Source organism: Lissotriton helveticus, chromosome 12 (assembly GCF_964261635.1).
Source record: "Lissotriton helveticus chromosome 12, aLisHel1.1, whole genome shotgun sequence".
In the NCBI taxonomy this organism is placed as follows: domain Eukaryota; kingdom Metazoa; phylum Chordata; class Amphibia; order Caudata; family Salamandridae; genus Lissotriton; species Lissotriton helveticus.
The window spans coordinates 862,047,623-862,069,019 of record NC_136073.1 but is presented as its reverse complement, the minus strand read 5'-3'; the positions used below and the strand labels follow the sequence as shown (position 1 = coordinate 862,069,019).

General features: G+C 43.9%; 1 protein-coding gene across 1 annotated transcript in view; it reads left to right on the top strand.

Annotated features, from left to right (window-relative positions):
- Positions 1-21,397, top strand: part of TMEM59L (transmembrane protein 59 like) — a 217,185-nt gene that overhangs the window by 172,350 nt on the left and 23,438 nt on the right. The window contains exons 5-7 of the mRNA XM_078669864.1: positions 3,980-4,088; positions 7,508-7,619; positions 11,478-11,595. Coding sequence (XP_078525990.1) covers positions 3,980-4,088; positions 7,508-7,619; positions 11,478-11,595 — 339 coding nt within the window. The remainder of the gene's footprint in view (positions 1-3,979; positions 4,089-7,507; positions 7,620-11,477; positions 11,596-21,397) is intronic.

The following is a 21,397-nucleotide window of genomic DNA, read 5'->3' as shown; positions in this document are numbered from 1 at the left end:
TAAATTATTTTTTTCATTTTATTACACATGGTAACACGTGGCAAACATTTATTTTAATCTGCAGATTATGCAGTTTATGTTTATGTAGCAAACGCGGGACATCCATAATTTTTGCAGAAAACGCCACAGATGCACAATCCCATAATTCCACTGACCCTAAGAGGCAACCCAGTTGTCCTGTGTACCCTCCGTGTAGCCTCGATCTTTATAATACATGGAGCAACGTTAACGTCTATTAAAATGAATACAGAAGTAGTTTTTGTACAGCACACATCCTGAGCCCACATATTCCAAGGTGCTCTCATGTGCAATAATGAAAAATTTTAAATTACACAATAAAAACAAGTCAGGTCCCGGGCCGTGCTGTGATTGGCTGACGTCACGGGGTGTCCCGGGCCGGCAGCCAATCACAGCGCGGCCCGGGACACACGGCCACAAGGGGCGGGGCTTAAAAAAAAAACCAGAAACGCCCCCGAATCGCGTTTTCTCTGGAAAACGTGATTGACGGCCAATCTCTTCCAATGGCTAGCCTCCATTTATGGAGCTAGCCAATGGAAGAAGGGGCGGTCCCAAGTCCCCAATATAGAGATAACATTAGATTTCGCCTGGGCGGAGCAACTGCTACGCAGTTGCAACGCCAGGACGAAACCTAAAAAACAGGTGTCTTTTGCAGAAGTACTGTTAAATTATTCACTCTCACACAATACAGTTGCCTGGACACTAAAGAGGGTGTGAGGGTAGTTAAAGGACTGCTGTACTCTGTAAACATAAACCTACAGAACGGAGAAACCTCTTGAGGAATTACCATACAGTCATGTACTCGCATAGGATTTTTAACCCTTGCTTGCCTTGTGTGGTGTGCTTCAAAAGTGGGTTCCACCACTAGCCCAGGCATCAAAACATCTAAGAGTAGTGCTGTTCAATGGTTGTGCAGTATCCTAGTTATGGGGTTCCTTGTTTGGGTGAGGTCCATTATGTCAACATATATGTTGTTGTTAAACTGTCCAACCTATATTAAAATGGTGTGTAGGTTACGTAAAAATGCTTTTTACTGGTTCCTCCATACAACACGATAAAAAATAAAATGGGAGGGTTGATAGAGCATACTTTTTTTCCCCCCCAATTTACATGTTTCAGCACTCGAATATTGCTCTATGATAACGGGAGCCTTCGTCAGGACTACAGGTCTCGGTATCTCGCATCAAATATTGTGAAGAACCTGGTTCAGGTGCATGCTGTACGGTGCATTTAATGTGTACTTCGTATTTTCATAAGATGGTGGGAGGCAACACCAGTGGAAAACCTTCATAGAAAAGGTACACCTTGGGCAGGAGCAGTGCTGGCTTTCCCCCTTCGGGGGACAGGCACAGCTAGGGTGGCAGCAGCACAAGCTTACCGATCAAAGGACATGTACTTCAGACCGCAGCGGTGCAAGCTTTGCTTCCTCACAAAACAGATCCTGCATGGGAGTAGAAGATCAAGATTCTTCTCTTACAGGAGGCAGCAGGTGTAATCTTCCACTCACTGCAGAAAAGGTGAGTCATAAGGGACATGTAGGTTACAGACAGATCTATGGTTCTGGTGCTTAACTCACTGAGAGGATTTTACAGGTGGATGAATATGCAAGTTCTGACACCATTCTCCTATAATATTCCACATCTGTATCCTGGAAGCACCACTGCAGTCATTCCGAGACCTGCTTCTTCTATTCATTCTTTGGATTTTGATATTGAGAAGTGGTCTTAATTTACTGTGTCATCGTGTTGGATCAGCCCGCCCTCAGCCTCTTTACCTATGCTGTAGACAGCCCATAGGTGCCAGGTGTTGAATGTGTGCGCACTAGACTCTGTACAATGCCAGCCTTGGGGCTGCACCTGTTCAAAATGTTAAAGGCCGCCGTTGCCCACCACATCGTTAATTAGCAAGATCTTTGTTTTTGTGACTGTTTTAAGCCCAAACTAATGGAGCATGTGTGGCAGCTAAGAAGCCCCCTATTACCAAGAAAATAAAACTACCTCAATAATTCGAATATTTTTAAAATATATTTCGTTTGGCATGCTGTTCATCAACGTAAGTTAATTTGTAGTAGGTTTTAATATTGGTTTGAAAGAAGGACTAACATTTGTTTTTACTGTCCAAGGAAATAGGCCTTGAAAAATTAAGTTACTGTTTTTGTGTAACTTGTGTGAAGCCCTTTCACTAAACCTGCCTAAACATTTGAAAAGTTTATTTACTATTTCATCATTTAAACGTACCGAGATGGGTTACGGGCGCTCAGCGATTTTTAAAATGGTCTCTCTACCCAGAATTCTGTATAGGCTACAGAATTTCCCTTACAATATACCGCGAACCTGGTTCTTGCAAATTAATGCTATATACAATAAATTCCTGTGGAATGGTGGGGTAGCCCGAGTGGCGCACAATCAGCATATTGTTGTGGCATCGCTGCGGCAGATGTGTATGCCTATTATGCTACCTCCCACTTACTAATTATAAATGAATGGTGGTATGGCTCCCCAACAGACCCAGCGGTCGCACACGAACACCCGGCAATGGAGGGCGTCCCCCTTCAGCTTCTATACAGCACACAGAGCTTAGACTTCCTACCTCCCACCAGTAGAACAGTGGTCAGGCTCTGGAGATACACAGTCGGACAGATGGGGTGGCAAGGTCGACTGACCCAGGCGGCACCACTGTGGCATGGTACACATCTGCTCCCAGTGACGGCCCTAATGGGATTCCGTAAATGGGACCTGGTGGGCATACCCACTCTGGGAGATGTAATGCAGGGCACTACCCTAAAGTCCTTCCAACAATTGCAATCAGAATTCCAGATGCATAGGACATCATTTTACAAATTTCTCCAGTTGCTCCATGCACTTGCCCCCTTGATTCTTTCTCTGGATACCTTGCCCGAGTTCCATCCCCTCGAACGCCGCCTTTTAAATGGGATAACCTAGGTGCACATAAAATCCGTCAGATTTATCAAACCTTGACGACACACGCCCAAACAACATTGCACAAGATTAAAAGGGGCGTGGCAGGACAACGTACCGGACCAGACTGATGATGACTGGGCGGAAGCCCTTGCTAGCCCCTTAGGTGCGGCAGTGTCCTCACTCTACCGCCTCATACAATTTAAGTACATACACCTTGTATACTACACGCGATCCTGCCTCTGGAAGATGGGTGTTATCCAGTCCCCACTGTGTCTGCGATGCGAAATGGAAGTGGAGACTTTCATACAGACAGTCTGGATTTGTACAGCACTACAGCCATTCTGGCGGAAAGTCTCGTCCTGTCTAGGCAGGGTATTATTATGGAATCTCCCATTCGATCCAAAGCTGTTCCTACTCCACAGCAATGACGGGATAGGCGGGAACCAGTACAAACACCATCTACTCTTTGTGGTCCTCACTATCGCTAAGCACGACATCGCCCAGCTGTGGAAAGGGATGTCCGTTCCCCCCCTCCACCCGACGATGGGTGGATGGAGAAAGGATATTGGCAGATGTATGGGTGCACAGATTGCTGTTTTCCAGGTAAGAGGCTGCCCCCAGAAACATAGGAAAATCTAGTCCCGCTGGGTGACCTGTCTGGGAATAGACTTACCTCCCCTTCCATCTCTGGCCCCCTGACAAGGATTGTCCCCGCATTCTAATGGCCACTAAACAACCCGCACTACAATATGTCACGTCTGTACCTGTATCCAGTTAGATTTACTTAGATTTATGGGATCTGGGACTATCTGCGCTATGTTTGTTGTTTTACCTGCAGGAATTGCGATTGTATACATGTAATGGTACCTTTGATTTATCTTGTCTTCAAAATGTATATGCAGGGCTGCGGCCCAGATTGTACCAAGAAAACCCAATAAAGTGTTATTAATAAAATAAAAATGAAAAGTACCAAGATGGTATGAGCGTGAATTTAGTTTGTTGCAAGATACCCATTGGAATATTTTAATATCATTTCCTAGTCCCAACCGGAAATTGAGTATCCAGTTGCCGAGGTCCAGGCACCTAAAGCAGAGGTCACAGAGAAGGCTTGGCTTCCTTCCAGGTTCAACACCTTGAAGCCACATCCAGGTACGTAGTGCTCTGATTTAATATTTGAGCGAAATATTTTTTGTAGAATGCATAAATATGTTTCCTTGAGTGTTTACCAAATTGTCTTCCTAACAGTCTGATAAGGTTTGGATGTAATCCATTCCATAGTAGCACCGAGTCTTCTGGATTTGGCATAGACCTTGATATCTCAGACTACAGTCTGATACCATGGAGGAAACCTTGGTCTCACACCACTTTTCATCTGCTATAGAAGAGGATTCACAGAGAGGAAAGCTGCGTTCTCCGAGGGTATGCTGAATGCTCTTCTTGACTAGAACCTGCTGCTCCGCCTAACATCAATATCCCACCCCCAGACCACCCCACTCCCATGAAAAGGAAGACGGCCCTACAGTTGTGAGACCTCTGCTGTATAATCTATGCTGGAGAAGATTGTACTTGTGACTTAAGTTTGCAGTTTCACTCCAATCAAGATTGTACTTATGACTGAAAATGGAAGCCAGGATACAACAATCTATCTTTTTCGTAATGGTCAACTGTCTTACCTCCTAACACTCGCTCGCGCACCTTTAAATGTTGTTGCTGATCCTAGTTGACATTGCCAAGGATTGATTTAGTTAGCTATTGGCTGTAGATTTTTTTAATTGTGACCTACGGAAGCAGGTTTATTTTTTTAGCGTATCTTTAACATAATTGAAATCTTTTGTCTAGCAAGCCTGCAGGTGCAAACGTAACGTGGTGTAAAGCAAAAGACCGTGCTACAATTAAACTCTTAGATGCCTGGAAGTGCTCTCTAACCCTTCTCAGGGGCTACTCTTCAGCTTTTTTTTGTCTGCTTCCTGTTATTTCAAACCCCTACCAACCTGCAGAACTCCAGTCATATGTACAATTTTCCTTCAAGAGAAACTGCAGACTGTGATCATTGCAAAATCTTCTTCCTTAGTGAACCCTGATCTCCACTGCGAGAAAGAAAGTGTCAGACTCAGAACCAGGGAGGGATTGTTCACCCTGCAAAGTAAAAAGCGGCGTGATTATTGAACAAATGTCCATCAAGTACAGCTTTGGAAAATGTATGGCACTGACTAAGATTTGTATATCTGAAAAGGCCTGAAAAACAAAATGTCACTTTCATGCAAGCACATGGAGGATTCTTATTGGTCTAGATTACCCTCAACAGTGGTGGTTTATACATACACTATTTTCAGTTTTGAAAATCCAATTTTAAAAGCTAAGCGTTTGACACCGTAGTGCAAGCTATATTGGATAATATTCAAAAATGTTCCCTACATTTGAAAGAAAAGCAATAAAATACGAGCAATATCGCCAGTTCAAAGCAATTAAAAGGGAAACATCCTTTACAATGCAACTTTTGCCACGCAGTGCTATTACAACGCAGGTTTTACAACGAAAACCATTACAACGCATTGCGCTGGGGGGCGCTCTAGGATAGGGAATAGATTTAATTTACTATCCAACACCTTCCCTAGTGTCCACGGGGACTGGAGTTGGAATAGTAAATTAAACTATTCACTATCCAGCACCCCAAAGCGCTATGCGTTGGAATGGTATGCGTTGTAAAAACTGCGTTGTAACAGCATGCGTGGTAAAAGCATGCGTTGTAACGTCATACATCCCAATTAAAAGCTTGTTATTTTAGTTCTTAAAAATCTGCTTTTCAAAAATAAAATGTATTTGTGTTTTCTTCCACATCCCTGATGAGACAACCTTATAATAATGTCTGCCTGCTACAGGCAGGGCGTTAATCTTTACTGTATCACCTCCAAATGTCACCGAAGACACGCATGAGCTCCTGTACAGCCTGAATCTACTTTCCAGGGAAAAATGTTGCACTTTAGCCCGCCATCCTTGCACTTGGCACCTTTGCAGCTATATTCTCCCATCATATTCTGGGTAGGATCTATGGCTGAACAGAGTGGCTCTATAATGTGGTCTGTTGTGCCCAATGGCGTGTTGCTGTTACCTAGCAAATATGACCATTTGTTTGAGCTCTGCCTGACGTGGTTCATCATTTCACTTGTCCAGTGCAAACTAGTTTCACCATGGACTTCTTGTTCCGGAAATCCTCAAAAGCTGGTCCAACAAAAGGAAGATGCATTTCCCCCCAAAACTGTAAAAGTAGAACTTTGTTTAAGTCTACTCACGCTGAATACCAATGAAGAGTGTACGCTGCCTCCAGGGAGGCTGTAACTTGCACATTGAGTAAATCCCAGTATTGCACTCCAAGAATATTCTACTGTCTGGCAGACTTGTTGCGGTGAATTGATATATTACTGGCTGATATAAAGCCTGTTCTACTACAGGGGTATATTTGCCTTATTGCAATGGACCTGAGCTTTACAAATGTTTTACCATTATTGTAAATTTTACAGAATGCTATGTTGTCCAGTTCTTCGAGAGCTAAATCTGGTGTTATGAATGTTTTTTTTTTATAGCTGTTCGCATGAATGACTGGTTCAAGATGTGGTTATCACTGCTTTGGTATAACACTAGTGGTAACTGTTCTTATGTCACCAGTGACAACGCTCACTTTCTCTTTATTCCCTCACCTCCACCTGGTCTGTGGAGGCTCAAACTAGGTGGCAGAATGGAGGCTAGAGCCCTCAACCTTCTTCTGCATCTTCCAGGCCTTTTACAGGAGAAAACATGTGCAAGTTCTCGGTCTGTACAGGTCTCTTCTAACCCATGCATACAGGAGAAGAACGCGCTGCACTGATGAGTGGCTCTCACAGGGCGCTGGCAGTGTGGCATCAGCTCTCTGTCTATGGAGAGGGCAGCTTTAATGTAGGGAGAGAGGGGGAAGGCACAGATGGTGTTTGGTGGGAGGAAAGGTTTCTTTTTCCAGTGAGTGCTGAGGAGAATTTGCAAATTGTGGTGAGCATGAGTGGCAGGAGATTATTTTTTCTTTCTCTTTTTTTTTTGTGGATGAGGAAGAAAGGAATGGCATTTCAGGTAGGGGGTTGGGGTGGCTTGGCAGGTATCCCATATCATAGGGTTGACGCGGAGGTAAGAAAGGTTATGTTCTGTTTAGATCCCTCATTAATCTTCCACACCTGTGTAGCTGTTGTAAACAAGGGTATATGCTTTGGGATTAAATTACAGGCATGTTTTTCACCTTTGTGTTTTGAATGACAACATTAACAGCTCGAGCATCACCCTTATTGTCTATTTGATGTCACTCAGAACCCCTCTGTGAAAAACATCAAAGTCCTTCTGTTACCCATATATAAATCTGTCCCTCCTCATTTTACTTTCAAACTCCGAAAGGTAATAGGCTACATTAGCCTAGCATCTTTTCAAGGCAGTGGACTTCCCCTTCTTTGTGTGATCTAGAGCAGGATTATTAACGCTTTCTTGATGGCCAGGATATTATTTTCCATTTTTTCTTGGTATTGAACTTTGTTTTTTAAAATTTCTTTCAGGTGTACCACAGAAGCTAGAAAAAACGTCATCAAAAGACACCAAAACGAAACACAAGCCACAGCATTTAGAAAGTTCCCAACAAGAGCATGACTTTTTGGGATGCATGTCGAAGTATGTATGCCTATAACTGCAAGAAGGGACCGATTCTAAGGGGATTGTTACTTTAGCTTGATTCCCCCAAGACTTGGCACCCTTAATTATGTTTGAAGGTTTTTAAATGTGTCTAGGGCTCCCATTTTGCGGTGATTATATTTTTGATGTTTCTGTCTCAGACTATTCATATTTATTTTTTTAATTTTATTATCCGTATTCGTTTCGTCCCATAGAAATCAAGCTGAAACTAGCTGATTTCTGAATTTATTTAAATGATAAATGTACATGTATATATCTGTATGTAACCGTGTACTCACCTAAACACACTAGCATTGTAGGACTGGCATGTGCAAGTTCTGAAATGTTATCTTTTTATATTTTTAAGTCGCTATGTTATCAACATTTCCAGCTTTGGCCTGGCAATCATCTGACGGCATCTAGAGGAGCTCACAGAAGTACTCGAATTTATACTGTTTTTAAAAACATTCAGACAGGCAAGAATTTTTTTCTGCCTGTATTTCTATGCACAATCAGTAAAAACGTTAAACTGGAGGTTTTAATTACATTTTGTTTGTTCTCCTTGATGGATTCATGTGTATTTGCATAATTATTGATTTTTCCAAAAGTTGGCTTATTTTCTAAACCACTCGCTTTATAGTCTCACCTAGAGACCGCATTAGTTATGTTATTTTATGATTTATCTTCCTTTCAAGCAAACCGTAACACACACACCAAATGAAATACTTATGGCCACCCTTCATGAAACTGATTTCAATTACAATTACTTGAAATCATCTTTCAGATGATAATGCATATCACTTTACCCATAACACTTTGACATAAGTGACTATGAATGGAGTGGCATTAACTGGTTTCATTATGTTTTGTTAAATGACATTTTACTTTTAGGTGTTATTCTTTTTAATATAAATATTGTGAGGACATAGACATTGCATTGCATTTGATGTTCAAATTATGGTCTTATGCATGTGGTTCTAACCATACCTTGCTGATTTAGTTTGTAATTTATAATATATATGCACTTTAAATCTTACTTTAGGTTATTTTCTGAGTTTTTAATTGTATGTTGAGGCTTTTCTAACTTGACTTGAACCTTAGCCTTCGTCGGTAGATTTTGTTATTCTTTTCATTGTTTACCACATAAACAATGTCCCTGCACCCAACCCATCCCTGTGCAGGTCGCTTAACCCCTGTGTGTAGAGAAGTTGAGTGCAGGGCCTGGCCCCTGGTTAGGAAAGCCCCTCCACCCAGCTCTCCAATTGTAGGCAGCAATCAGGCGCTGCCCCTGCAGGTAAGAGCGGGTAGGCGGGGTGGTGAGGGCGGAAGAAAAAAAAAACACTTGCCTTGCATTCGCCGCATTGCTGACTCGGCAAACACAAGGTAAGTGGTTTTTTTTTTTTTTAATGAAGCTACCCTCGTCATCTGTCAACAAAAAGCCCCTGCCCCTCAACCCACTGCTCTTACCTATACGGGCCACACCTGGCAACAATCACAGTGCAGGCGTTCGCAGTGGGGGTTTGGCCACATGACTGCTGTCACCCTACTGTGCAGCAGTAGTAAACTGAATACCCTTTAACTTTTTTTTTCTTCTTTTTAAATACAGGATTCATGAATCATATATTGGATTTGCGGATTCTGAGGCCCCGTGGGTCCTCGCAACCATGAAAGGATTATGGATTTGTGAATGCAACAAAGCATTCTCAAATGCTTCTATAATAATATTTGAATCATTTGTTTTACTGACCGGGTGTGTTCTTTGGAGTCCCCTCACATAGGCTGGGGGTTAGTTTAGGTCCACTCTGGGCCATTTAGCCCTATTAAAAAAAATTATATTTTACAAAATGATGCTCAGTGCACCTTGCGGGGTAATAAATGCACCAAACGAAATGTGTCCGTTATTGCTAGCCAATCGGAACATAGCAGATTTGTCTATCTTCAATGGACGGCTGGAGACAATGCTCCTCAGTTCAATGGGTTGCATTTATTTTTATATATTATTTGCATATCCTCTGTTGGTGTATGCACACACACCCTCGAGGTCTACGTTTGGACCTAGCACAACAGTGGTAATTCTTGACGTATTGTCGGCATCTGTGGTATAATGATGCCTAACCTTGGTGTAATACCAGACCTGGAATTATTGTGGTTATTATTATTATTGTTTGCATCCATGTCATGATGGTGCCCATCCCTGCTGTAGTACTTGCCTATAATAAAGACTGTAATTCCTGTTATGGGCATCAATGAACATGATGGTGCCACTCTTGTGCAGCTGGCTCTGGCTTAATGAAGTTAGATCTTGGCAAATTGCTTGCAACCATTGCGTGACGGTGCCTGCTCCTGGTCTAACACTAATGCTTAAAAAGTTGTGTGAATTATTGGCGGATGTGAGCATGATTGTGTCCACCCTTGACCTACTGCTGGTGCTAGCACAATCGTGGTAGCTCTTGGCATGCTGTGGCCATCACATGCATGGGGTGCCTGTTGTTTGTATAATGCAACACATGCATAATGGTGTTAATTCCTGACATATGCAGCATGACGATGCCCACCTCTTGTAAAATGCTTGCCCTGAACTCTTGACCTATAGTGTGAATCCACAACCTGGTGATGCTCCCTCATAATGTTGCTATGCCCAACATATTAATGTGATATATTGTGGGTATCCATGTATGAACTGGTGTTACATGAACTTAAAAGGTTTGTCTGTCCATGTATTGCCTGTTTGTATATTCTATTGTTGAGCTGGACATTAATGTTTGAATGGCGGGATTTGTAAAGCGCAGCGTTCACCCCAGGGAGTATCTTGGCGCTGGGGGAAGGGAAGTGGAGGTCAGAGGTGGTGAGCAGCGAGAGGGTCTAAACAGGTATTTCTTTTTTCGTGGAAATGATAAGCTTACGGTTATTGGAATATTTCCAAAAAGATAATCCTTTATTTGATAGCAAAATTTGATTTTTTTTTAATTAACTGTCTAGTTGATGATTGCAGACGAAATGCTTGCATTTCTAAATATGTGGTTAAAGCTTATATTTAAGTTATAGTCCTCATTGCTGTTTAAGACTTTAGTCTTTAAGATTGGTGCAGCCTGTCTACAGTTATACGGTCTACGTAATCTGAGCGATAGCAGTGTTTTATAAGTTCGTAGTAAGTTTAGCACAAATAAAATGTGATGTAGAATTTACTTGGAAGAACCAGCATGGAAATCGAGTAATACGTAGAAGTCTGGATAGATGTTATGAGAATTGATGGCTTTTCAGACATTTATCAAGGATAATAACAGTTTTCCCACATCTTTTTGCGACAAGCGAACCACCCACGCTCCTGGGAGGGAGAGATCAGTGGAGTTTGGAGCAAGTATTTATCCCTCATAAATTTCAAACATCAGCAGACTGGCATTTAATGTACTGTTTCTCCTAACACAGACCATTGCTGAAAGATTAGTCAAATTGTAGGAGTAAGATGGAATGGGGTTGGTGTTGAGTTTTTATTGCACCTAGGGTACAGTCAAGTTGTGTGTGTATGTATATCGGGTTGCTCATTCCTTATTAACTAAGCCAGATCGCCTTCTTGCTGACACATGGCATGTTTTGTAAACCACAAAATTTGCACCGGTCTAATTACTGTGTACATCAATAATGTTGCACAAAGTTTTTTGTTTTCGAAGTCAGAACTGAAGATCATAGTCTAGAAGGCCTTGACCAACCTTGTTGAGTGTCATAATGCTTGAACTGTCCAGATTGGCCTGCCATGAAACATAATGAAATGCCCATCTTGCCATGTACAAAATTATATTGCAGTGAATGTTTATTTTTGATTACACCAGTTGTAAGTTTCGTTTTTGTACCCTATTACAGGCGATCTGGACTGCCTCGTTGGATTTTGGCCGCCTGTCTTTTTCTCTCGATTATGGTAATGTTGTGGCTAGGTTGTGCCAGCTTGGTGACCGCTCCTGATCAACATGTAAAGACGCAGGTACTGCACTCATCCAGTCTAGTTCTATAAAGCATTTTAAACGTACATCTTGTTCACTAGCCTGATAATCATTCTGCTGTAAGCTAAATATGCAGATCACTATAGGTCTTCTACCTTTCTTTCTTGTTAATGTTGCTGTTTTGTGTTTATTCCATGCCTTATTACAAGAGTTTCTCATTTCAGGCACGCAATAACCCAGCCAGTAACGCATGCTTCAGCACTTAGTCGCACAGCTAATCCTTAAGGAATATGATCTTTTCATAAATGTGCTCTTCTCTTTATTCAGTTCTTGAAGTTCAGTTGAAACTTTGCAGTCCGAATTCCATTTGGAGTACCGGAAAAGACTTGAGTAGATTACCATCATACATTTGGTCCACAGAGCTCAGTCCTCTTGCGTTCCAGGACTCCCTATAATATTGGTGCGCACCTAATGCACAGGGTGGAGTTGTGCCATAATGTCTCCTTCAGGTGTAGCAACAAGGGCACGCCCATTAATCTGTGAGCATCCTTCCAGGCCAATGCCATTGTCGCCAGGACTGGATTAGAGGCCATTGCTTTGTGTGAGAGAGAGAGATACAGAGGAGGCGGGGTTGCCTTACACCAATTAGGTGATTCTCTAGGGGCGGGACCAAGTGTGTTGCTACTTCGGAGAGTTGGAACGGCAAGTGATGTGATTTCATGAGGGGCAATGGCAAATCACCCACTTCCTGCCCAGAGAAGGGTCGCCTAGAGCCTGGGCTTACATCCCCTCCACATATAGTAATGGATATCTGTATCTATGTTAATAAGTAAGGTCTGTGGTACTGGTAAGAGTAGCATTCCGAGCAAGTAGTTGAAGCGAGGGGCCACTGTCATCTTAATGGTCTGCGCTCTGCCATGGAGGGAGAAATGCATGAAGGACCACCTCTGAAAATCCCGTTTTGTGTGATCCATCAGTGGGAGCAAACTTTCCTCCATCATACTAACAAGGCCTCGGTTAATCTTGACACCCAGGTAGGTAAGTCTGTACCCAGCATATGGGATAGTCGTAACTACAACCTTCAGTGGTCGAGCAAAACATAGCGAGGGCTTCCCTCTTTGTCCAGTCGATTTAGTAGCCCGAAAGTGGGATAAATCATTAATGAGCGACATTACAGCTACGGTAGAGGTTCGAGGGTGGGACAGAAGAAGCAGGATGTCCTCGGCATAAAGTGCCTTGACTTCTTCAACACAGCAATAGGGAAACATGACACTGCCGTCAATCGCCGGATCATAGCCGCTAGTGGCTCCAGAACAATGAAGCACAGGATGGGCTAGAGGGGGCATTCCTGACAGGTACCCTGTTCGTCTGGGAATGTACCTGACAGGAGTCCACAGCAAGAGATCTCTACCACAGAGGCAGCATACCTTGAGAATAAAGTTGTCTCCCAGGCCCAAGTGGGACATGACATTGAAAAGATATCGCCAGGAAACGAAGTCAGACGCCTTCTCTGCGGTCAGGGAGTGCGCTAGTAATTCAGATGGGTCATCGTTCGTCCGCCGCAGCAGGTGGGACAGTAATCGGAGGTGGTCTCGGAAACTGCGGCCCACAACAAAGCCCACCTGGGATTCATGGATCAGGAGGGGTAGTACCTTGCTCAAGCATGTGGCAAACACCATGGCCAGAATCTTCGTGTCAACGTTAAGCTGCCATACTGGGTGGTAGCTGACGCAATTCAAGAGGTCTTTACTTGCCTTCAGAAAGAGGGTGATAGTGACTTTATTAGAAATAGCCTTGTGCATGGCCACCTCTTAGGCCTCCTGGATGGCCCTCGTCAGGCGAGGGACCAATAGGTCTTTCCCCCATTGTAATATTCACCCCGGAACCCATCTTCCCCAGGGGATTTACACATTGAAAGAGCCGCTAGAGCTTTGGCTACTTTATCTCCAGTGAAGGCTCCTGACAATAATTTACTGCCCTCATCAGAGAACCAAGGCGGTAGTAGGGGGGCTGGGAAGGTGGTCAACTGTTATAGTGTTGCCCATTGTTCTGCTGCATAGAGGGAGAAAACCAGGAGGCAATGTCACATGGGTGTGTAAGGAGTGACCCTGTTTAATCATGTAACGCCATTATGACTTGCTGGGATTCTTTCTGTTTTAGTAGGTGGTTAGAAGCCTTCCTGCCTTTTTTCCATAGTAATATCGTCGCTGCTGTAGTTTGACCAGCGCCTTCTCAGGATCTTTCGCAAAATAGTTCATTCAGATTTTGGTAAGTTCCTGTAACAGGGATCCTGTTCTCCTACAGAACTGTGCATAGAGACATGTAACCTCAGTAAGTTAGGGTGTGCCAAAACTCACCTTAGTACCCAAAATCCCCTTACCTGACTAGCTACAGTGTCTCATTGGTCATTACAAACTCCCAATACTTAGACAAACCAGAACATGGACTTAGATTACCTCAGGTAACGTGGAACACATGAACAGTTTTTCGTTATACAATCATTTCAATTCAAAACAAGGAGTAAATGAGGACGCAAGCATATTTGAAATGTTTATTTACTAATGCAGGGTTCTCAAGCGCAGTATCTTAGATAATACCAGCAAACATTTTATAAGAAGCAAAGTAATCAGCATAGTTACTAGTCCCTAGAATGCGAAAGGTGACAACATGCTAAAATGCTGAAATGAATCGGGTTTAACAACACCTAATTCTCACCCTCCCTAACTAGCATATTATATCTAAGAAGGTCTCATTGGGTTTTAGCAGGGCGTCCCCATACCTCAAGATCCTAGTGGTAAGGGATCACATCATCTTCCACCAGCTCTCTGCATGCGAAGCACCATCAAGTGTGTGTGGGTGCGCTGCGTGAAGCAATATAAAACGTGTCTAAAGCCAAAATTTGGCTGCCGCTGCATGTATGTTATGTCTAGGAAGGTGCGAAGATCAGACCTCACAACAACCACTGTGTCGAGTTATCCTTGAAGGCTTCAGCACTCGCTGTACAGACACAGTTCACTAAGCAAAGCTGATATCAGAGTAATAACATATTATTCTCGTGTGAATCCAAAGCGCTCTACTAGGCTCAAAGCTAAACCAACAGTTTGTGTCGTGTGCAAAAGCAGCAGAGAGGAAAAAGGGCGTTTAATCTTCTAATAAGCTCATCTAACTTAACACAGCATATAGGCAAGGCGTATCCATATGACATCCCCCCATGATCCAAGCACGGATAAGACAAGATAAGATATGGGGCTCATTTTTGAAGTGCAGAGTTCAAGAACGATAGTCAGTTCAAAATTGAGTAAGTGAGAAAAAATATTTTCGTCACTCAAAAAAAACCAAAATTCTCACCATCGTGACAATTTGAGCAAAGTCAATAGGTCTGGGACAAGAACATATTGAACATAATTCCCCAAAAAAATCGGGAAATAAAAGAATTCAATGTCGTCAACAGTTCTGTGAAATGTACATTTAGGCATAATTTCAAAGAAAAAGATAGAAAAAAGTTCAATGTTAACAAAGGCCTCGATTGGTCTCATCCCAGGTCTGAATATGCAAAATAAGCAGCAACAGCTTCCAAAAGGAAGTCACTGTTATCATCCGAAAACAAATCCGCCATCCAATCTAATAGCGGGAAAGAACATTCATGCTCTTCAATTACCGGAGCCTCTAGCACCACCAGAGGACAACTCGGTGGGTTCTCAATGAAGCTGTATGCCAAGAAATCTTGCGCCGCTGCAAATACATTCCAATGACCCAGTACTCCATGCATCGCTGCCAAGGCCATAATCCTTACGTCGGAACAAAGCAACTCGTGAGTAACTAAGGGACTCATGAGATGATTAAAATCCACGTCAGGAGAAACCATCTTGCAGAGACACAAATCCAGGGCCCAATCGAAATCGCAGCTCAGGCAATGAAAGACAGGCTGGACACATGTAAAATAGGAAAATCGAAACGATAATCCATACGCTGCACTTAAGGTGGCGAGAGGCAGCGTGCCATAGTATTCAAGCATCCTGTTGCGAAACAGTGCCAGGTGGGACTGAGCGTCTTGAAACACAGGACGGGCATCCATTTTTTACAAAACAAAATATCACCAGAATGCCAGCAGCCAACGCCAGTAAAACAGGAAACCCACCAAACAGGCTTGAAAAGATTGAATGAAAGAAAGCAGGAATGACTCCAAATACCTTTTCAAATGAAGTCACAAGATCGCTGCTAACTATTTTAAGAAAATGTGCAAGACCTGAAGTGGAAGACGCGTTAAAGATTGTATGAATCCGTTCACTGAAATGTAATGGTAGGTCAGTATTTAATAAAGCTTGTACCTCTGTGCGGGTGTTGGCTATGTGAAGGACAAATGTTTCACGAGCTGAAGTCAGTGCAACTTCTTTTTGTGACAATAGGGCTCTTATTCTACTCATTCCATTGAACTCTGCCTTCAAGGTTGGAATTCGCGGCCAGATGGAAACATCCGAGTTCCCATGCGGAGGAGGATACAAAACATTTTTACAGCAAACCACACGCTCAGAGACTGTAACCACATAAGCGATGCCTTTTATTAACCCACAACAATCTTCATTATTTAAAAGTAAATAGCTGCCGTTTGCCAGTAATGTGAAAGTGGGGACTATTGCGGGAACGGGAGTACCTTTCAAAACACAGGCTAAATTAGGCTGTTGGTTGCAAGAACCGTGCAATTGGATATGTCAACACATTAATGAGTGATCAGGCGTTTCTGAGCACTCCTCCCCTTTGAGATAAACTTCCCTCCCTTCTCTAAGGCATCTGTAAGTAAAAGGGAGCGACCAGGCTTCATGGAGGTATGAACTACTCAGTGGCTCGTATCTACCAATGGCAAAATATTTCATACAATTTGTAAATTTAAATAAAGCAAATGGTAACGTAATTAAACTGTGGATAAGCCACGTCGCAGCCGTGTTCTCTGACACAGAGAAAGGTAAAGACTCCAACTTTTCAATGTGTAACATGGAAAAAGATGCATCTCTCATTGAAAGCAAACGCTGTTTGTCAGTCAAAGTAAAAGGGGCAAAGAGAGAGGAGACATTCATGTAATTCCAAAGCACTTTTCCGGCCTTAAGTGTCTGTAGGGTCCATGCAAACTGCATAATGGAACGCAATTGATTCTGACCATGGTATAACACAGACACTTTATCTTGCACTATATCAACAACAGACGATACAATGTTATCTAATGTGTAAATGTGGGAAGAAAGTGTGTTAATGCTATTATCCACAACTGCAAGCACTTTCTCCAAGTTCGCTTGATCAATAGCCCTAAGGCGGGTAGCCGCCTCAATCTGTGATGTTTTCCAGATTTCATTATAAACCGCATATATCCATCTTTTTGATCTACCACTAGCCGGGTCTTTGATAAAAATCATTTAAATCAACATCACCCGTCAGTTTAGATAGATGCAGTTTAACTGATGCCAAGGTAGAGTGTTGAAGCCAATTCTGACATAATTTGCCTATTGAATAAGTGGTGACAGAATGGTCATTCTCAAAACGGGGATCGGCCCTGATTTGTTTGAAGCCATCAGCTAAACCCAGAAAACGATGTTGGCACGAATCAGCACCTCTGTGCCACAACAGCCAACCACTAGGATCCAAACTGGATATGTTAAAGGAGGAGTTGTGCAACAGAGATTGCAATTCCCTAATGGAAAATGTTGTAAAATTACCCCAACCTGAATATTCTTCTATATCGGGGATGGAAGGAGTATTCAATTTTTTAGAAGAAGCCAATCCAAAGCATGTTGTTTGAGAAATGGTAGAGTTCAAAAATAACATATGATTTGGGATGAGACATGCACGGTGTAAAGCCTCAGTGCCTTGCACCTGCCAACTTTTAGAACCCCAAATCGATTTAAGGTCAATGGTATCTTTCCACAACTCGTAGCCTCCAACAGCTAGCTGGTCTAGGAAGGACTTCGAATACAATAACTTAGTATAGGTAAGTCTAACCTTGGACATGGATTTTTCTGTCATTTTAAAATAAAATGAAGCGGGATTGGACTGATTAAAGTCGGTAAAATAAGTGTACTTTTTCAAAAATGTACTTGAACTGCCTTGTATAGGAGCTGGGCAATGCTCCCACTGTGTATAATTTACAGTATTCCTCCTGGAACTAGTCTTGTGTAAGAAGTGGTTGCCAAAATGGTGTAAGCAAAATAAATCACCATAATTATCAGAATCTAAATATAAATCTTCAGCATCAAAGGCAGCATAATATTTCAAATCAGAAAACAATGCCTCCACGGCCTGAACATCCCAATCATCAGAGCGTATGTTTTGTTTCACCACATCCCCCATGTTCACTCTAAGCACATTAGGGACGTTAATAACCTCAGTTGGGCCATGGATTTGAAATTTAACTGCATCCCATACAATCCCATCTAGGACATGCCAAGCAGTGATATTAACAAACGCCAAGTCTCTCTTCAGTCTGTGGGCAGAATGTGAGGAGGAAAGGGAAGCCAATGTTCCATGTAGGTGTCGAATGCATGTTCTCTCTTCGACATAGTGTCCATTGACGATTCAGAAAAAATAAAACAAAACCAATTGACATAAAAAGGTAAATTGAAAAAAGTACCATCCAAACATATGTCCAAGGAGGAATTAACAAAAGGTTTTTTAAATAAACTTGTATATACCGCAATTCGAGAGGGCTTTCCTTAAGTGTGCGAGACAGTGTCAAATGAGAATCTGGATTCTGTGGCCAAACGTGTTTGCAAATCAGGCATCAATAAGTCAGTTGGGTAAGTGTAGTCAATTTCATCAAGGTTAGTACCAGGCAACGTACTCCATAAAGGACTGGAAATTGTAGGCATCTTGATGGCCACCTCTGGCTCAGGATTAGAAGCAGTGGCCAAAACAGAATTTCTCACAAACGAAGGACAGGAGACTTGCCAGTGTCATACTAAGACGAATCGGCCACTCTGTGTATCTTGACATTGTCGATTGAGATAAACCTGTTTTCCTTACAACCTGGAAGTGGTGGTAAAATGACTGTTCTTGTGCACTTCACACCAAGCACAGGAACCGGAGCTCGGTAGGAGGGACCAAATTCTTTCTTGTTCTCGATCTTCTCCCGAACCAGTTCTCCAACTTGGGGTAGCCATCCAACTACCGGGATCTGCAACTCATCATCCGAAGTGGAGGGCAAATGTTCCTTTGCAAGACTGTCTCTTGTCTTTTGTAGAGTCTGTAAAACATTGCAATGTTAATCTATGTCAAAGGAGGCCGCGCTAGCCACCGAGTCTAGACCGTCAAGGTCCGGTACATACATCTTGATACCAAAGAGCATTTTGTATGGGGTCCGCCCACCCAGAGACCTTCTAGGGAGATTATTAAGAGCACGCTGCATGCCATTGAGATGGGCCAGCTAGTTCCTGCCAGTGCCTATAACTCGAGCCGTCAAAGATTGCTTTAAGTCACGGTTCATTCGTTCCACTACACTATTACCCTCAGGTCTGTATGGAGACGAAAACTTGACTTGGACCCCCATCGAAATCATGGCATCCTTATACGCCTTAGAGGCGAAAGCCGGACCCTGATCCGAATGGAAGGTACCACAGGCAAAAATCCCTACAAAGACGCGCAAATCTCTGATGACAGTCTGTGAATCAGCGCTGCGGTGGGGCCAGAGCCAAACAAAGCGTGTGCATGAATCAACTGCGACTAAGATGTACTTATATGCAGTATCTAAAGAAAAAGGACCGCAGTGATCTAAATAAACACATCCTAGAGGCTTATTAGATATGTACAACTGTGTCTGTGGCGGACGCGCTGCAGTGACTCACTCCTCGCTTCCAAGCAGAGTGGTCGCTCCCCTGCTGCTGCGTCCTCGTTGCAGAAGGCATACCACAAGATTTGCAGTACTTTTTGGCATTTATATTCTGCTTTACGTTCTGATTGCCGCTGCGCGCTGTGTGTGGCGATTTGGCCCATTTGCATAGTTGATTAGCTATCTGCTACAATTGTTGCACTGCCGGCGTAACTCTAGCTGCAGATTTAATCCCTGATTGGTTGCGTGTGCTCAGAATCGCCGCTTTGCCTATTGTCTTTGTCAATTGACAGCATTTCTCAGCATTTGTGTTTTTCACCCCAAGCGCTCTCTCCGTCCTGACCCCTCCGCCTCCATTTTGTGATTGTTGACCTCCTCCTCAGCCCGACCCGCCTCCCAGCTGAACCGCCCTCGCCCCTCCCCCTCCTCTGTCCATTAATGTCAGATGGTCCCACGCGCAGCGTCCACGAGCTTCGGACACGCCGAAGGTGCGCCAAAGGTAAGCCCGTCTACGCCCGTCCGCGCCTGGACCGCGCCCAGCACCATACCCCCTGTCCCTCGCGCTGCCCAGCCCTCCCGCATTACCTACGATGCCGCCACCCTCCTAGCCCTTAACCCCGGTCGCGCCCCCAACTGCGTCCAAGCCGCTCCTGGACACACCCATGGCCCTTTCTCCTGCTACTCCTGCAAATTCAGCGGCACCGACAACATCTCTGCTACGACCACACCACAGATTCCCGACCCCAACCACCTACAATGCATCCTTCTCAACACCAGATCGATCCACAGGCATGCCATTGACCTATGGAATCTACTAGACACCATTTCTCCGGACATCGCCTTCCTTACGGAAACATGGATGAATGCCTCCTCCGCTCCAGACATCACAATTGCCATTCCTGAAGACTATAAGATCACCCGCAAAGACCGTACCAGCCACACAGGAGGAGGAATCGCTATCGTCCATAAGAAATCTATCCGCATCTCAACCAGCTCTGACGTCAATCTCGCTTACTCTGAACACCTTCACTTCCAGATCCACATCGATCCCAAAACAACACTCAGAGGCACTCTCCTCTACAGACCACCAGGACCCCGCGCAAAATTCAGTGAGGACATCACGGACTTCATCACCCCACACGCACTCCCCTCCAAAGATTACATCCTTCTGGGAGACCTCAACTTTCACCTTGAAAAGACCAACGACCGCAACACCACCACCCTCTTGGACAACCTCGCCAACCTCGGGCTTAAACAACTAGTCACTTCCCCCACCCACATCGCAGGTCACACACTCGACCCCATCTTCACATCCAGCAACCATGTCTCCTTCAGCCACACTACGGATCTCCTCTGGACCGACCACAGCTGCGTCCACTTCATCTACAACAAGCCGAAACCCATCAACCACTCCCAACCTACCCTGCAAAGAAACTGGAACAAAATCACCACGGACCAAATCTCCGAATCGCTCCTTCGAAACTCCCCAGCCCTCTCTTCCAACGCCAACGATGCCGCCGCCAACCTCACCCTATGGTTATCCAACACCGCCGACACCTTAGCACCACTGAAAAAACGTCAAAGCAAACCTGGCAGCAAGAAAGCCTCATGGTTCAACGATGATCTCAAGAAGTCCAAGAAACTCTGCCGCTCCCTTGAAAAGGCCTGGAAAAAAGACCCAACCACCAGCACCAAGGACGCCTTCAAAAGCGCCACCCGCTCTCACCACCAACTGATCCGAAAAGCCAAGAAAACAGCATTCAAGGATCGACTTGACAACAACGCCCACAACAGCAAGGAACTTTTCAACATCGTCAAGGAATTTTCCAATCCCTCGGCCAACTCCAACGACATCACACCCTCTCAATCCCTCTGCGACTCCCTAGCCTCTTTTTTCCACAACAAGATTGCAGACATCCACAACAGCTTTGACAACCAACCCGGAAACCAACCCACCCTACCATCTGCTGACCATCTTCCCCCTGTGAACACCCTTAACGCTTGGAACCCAATCTCCACTGAGGACACCATCC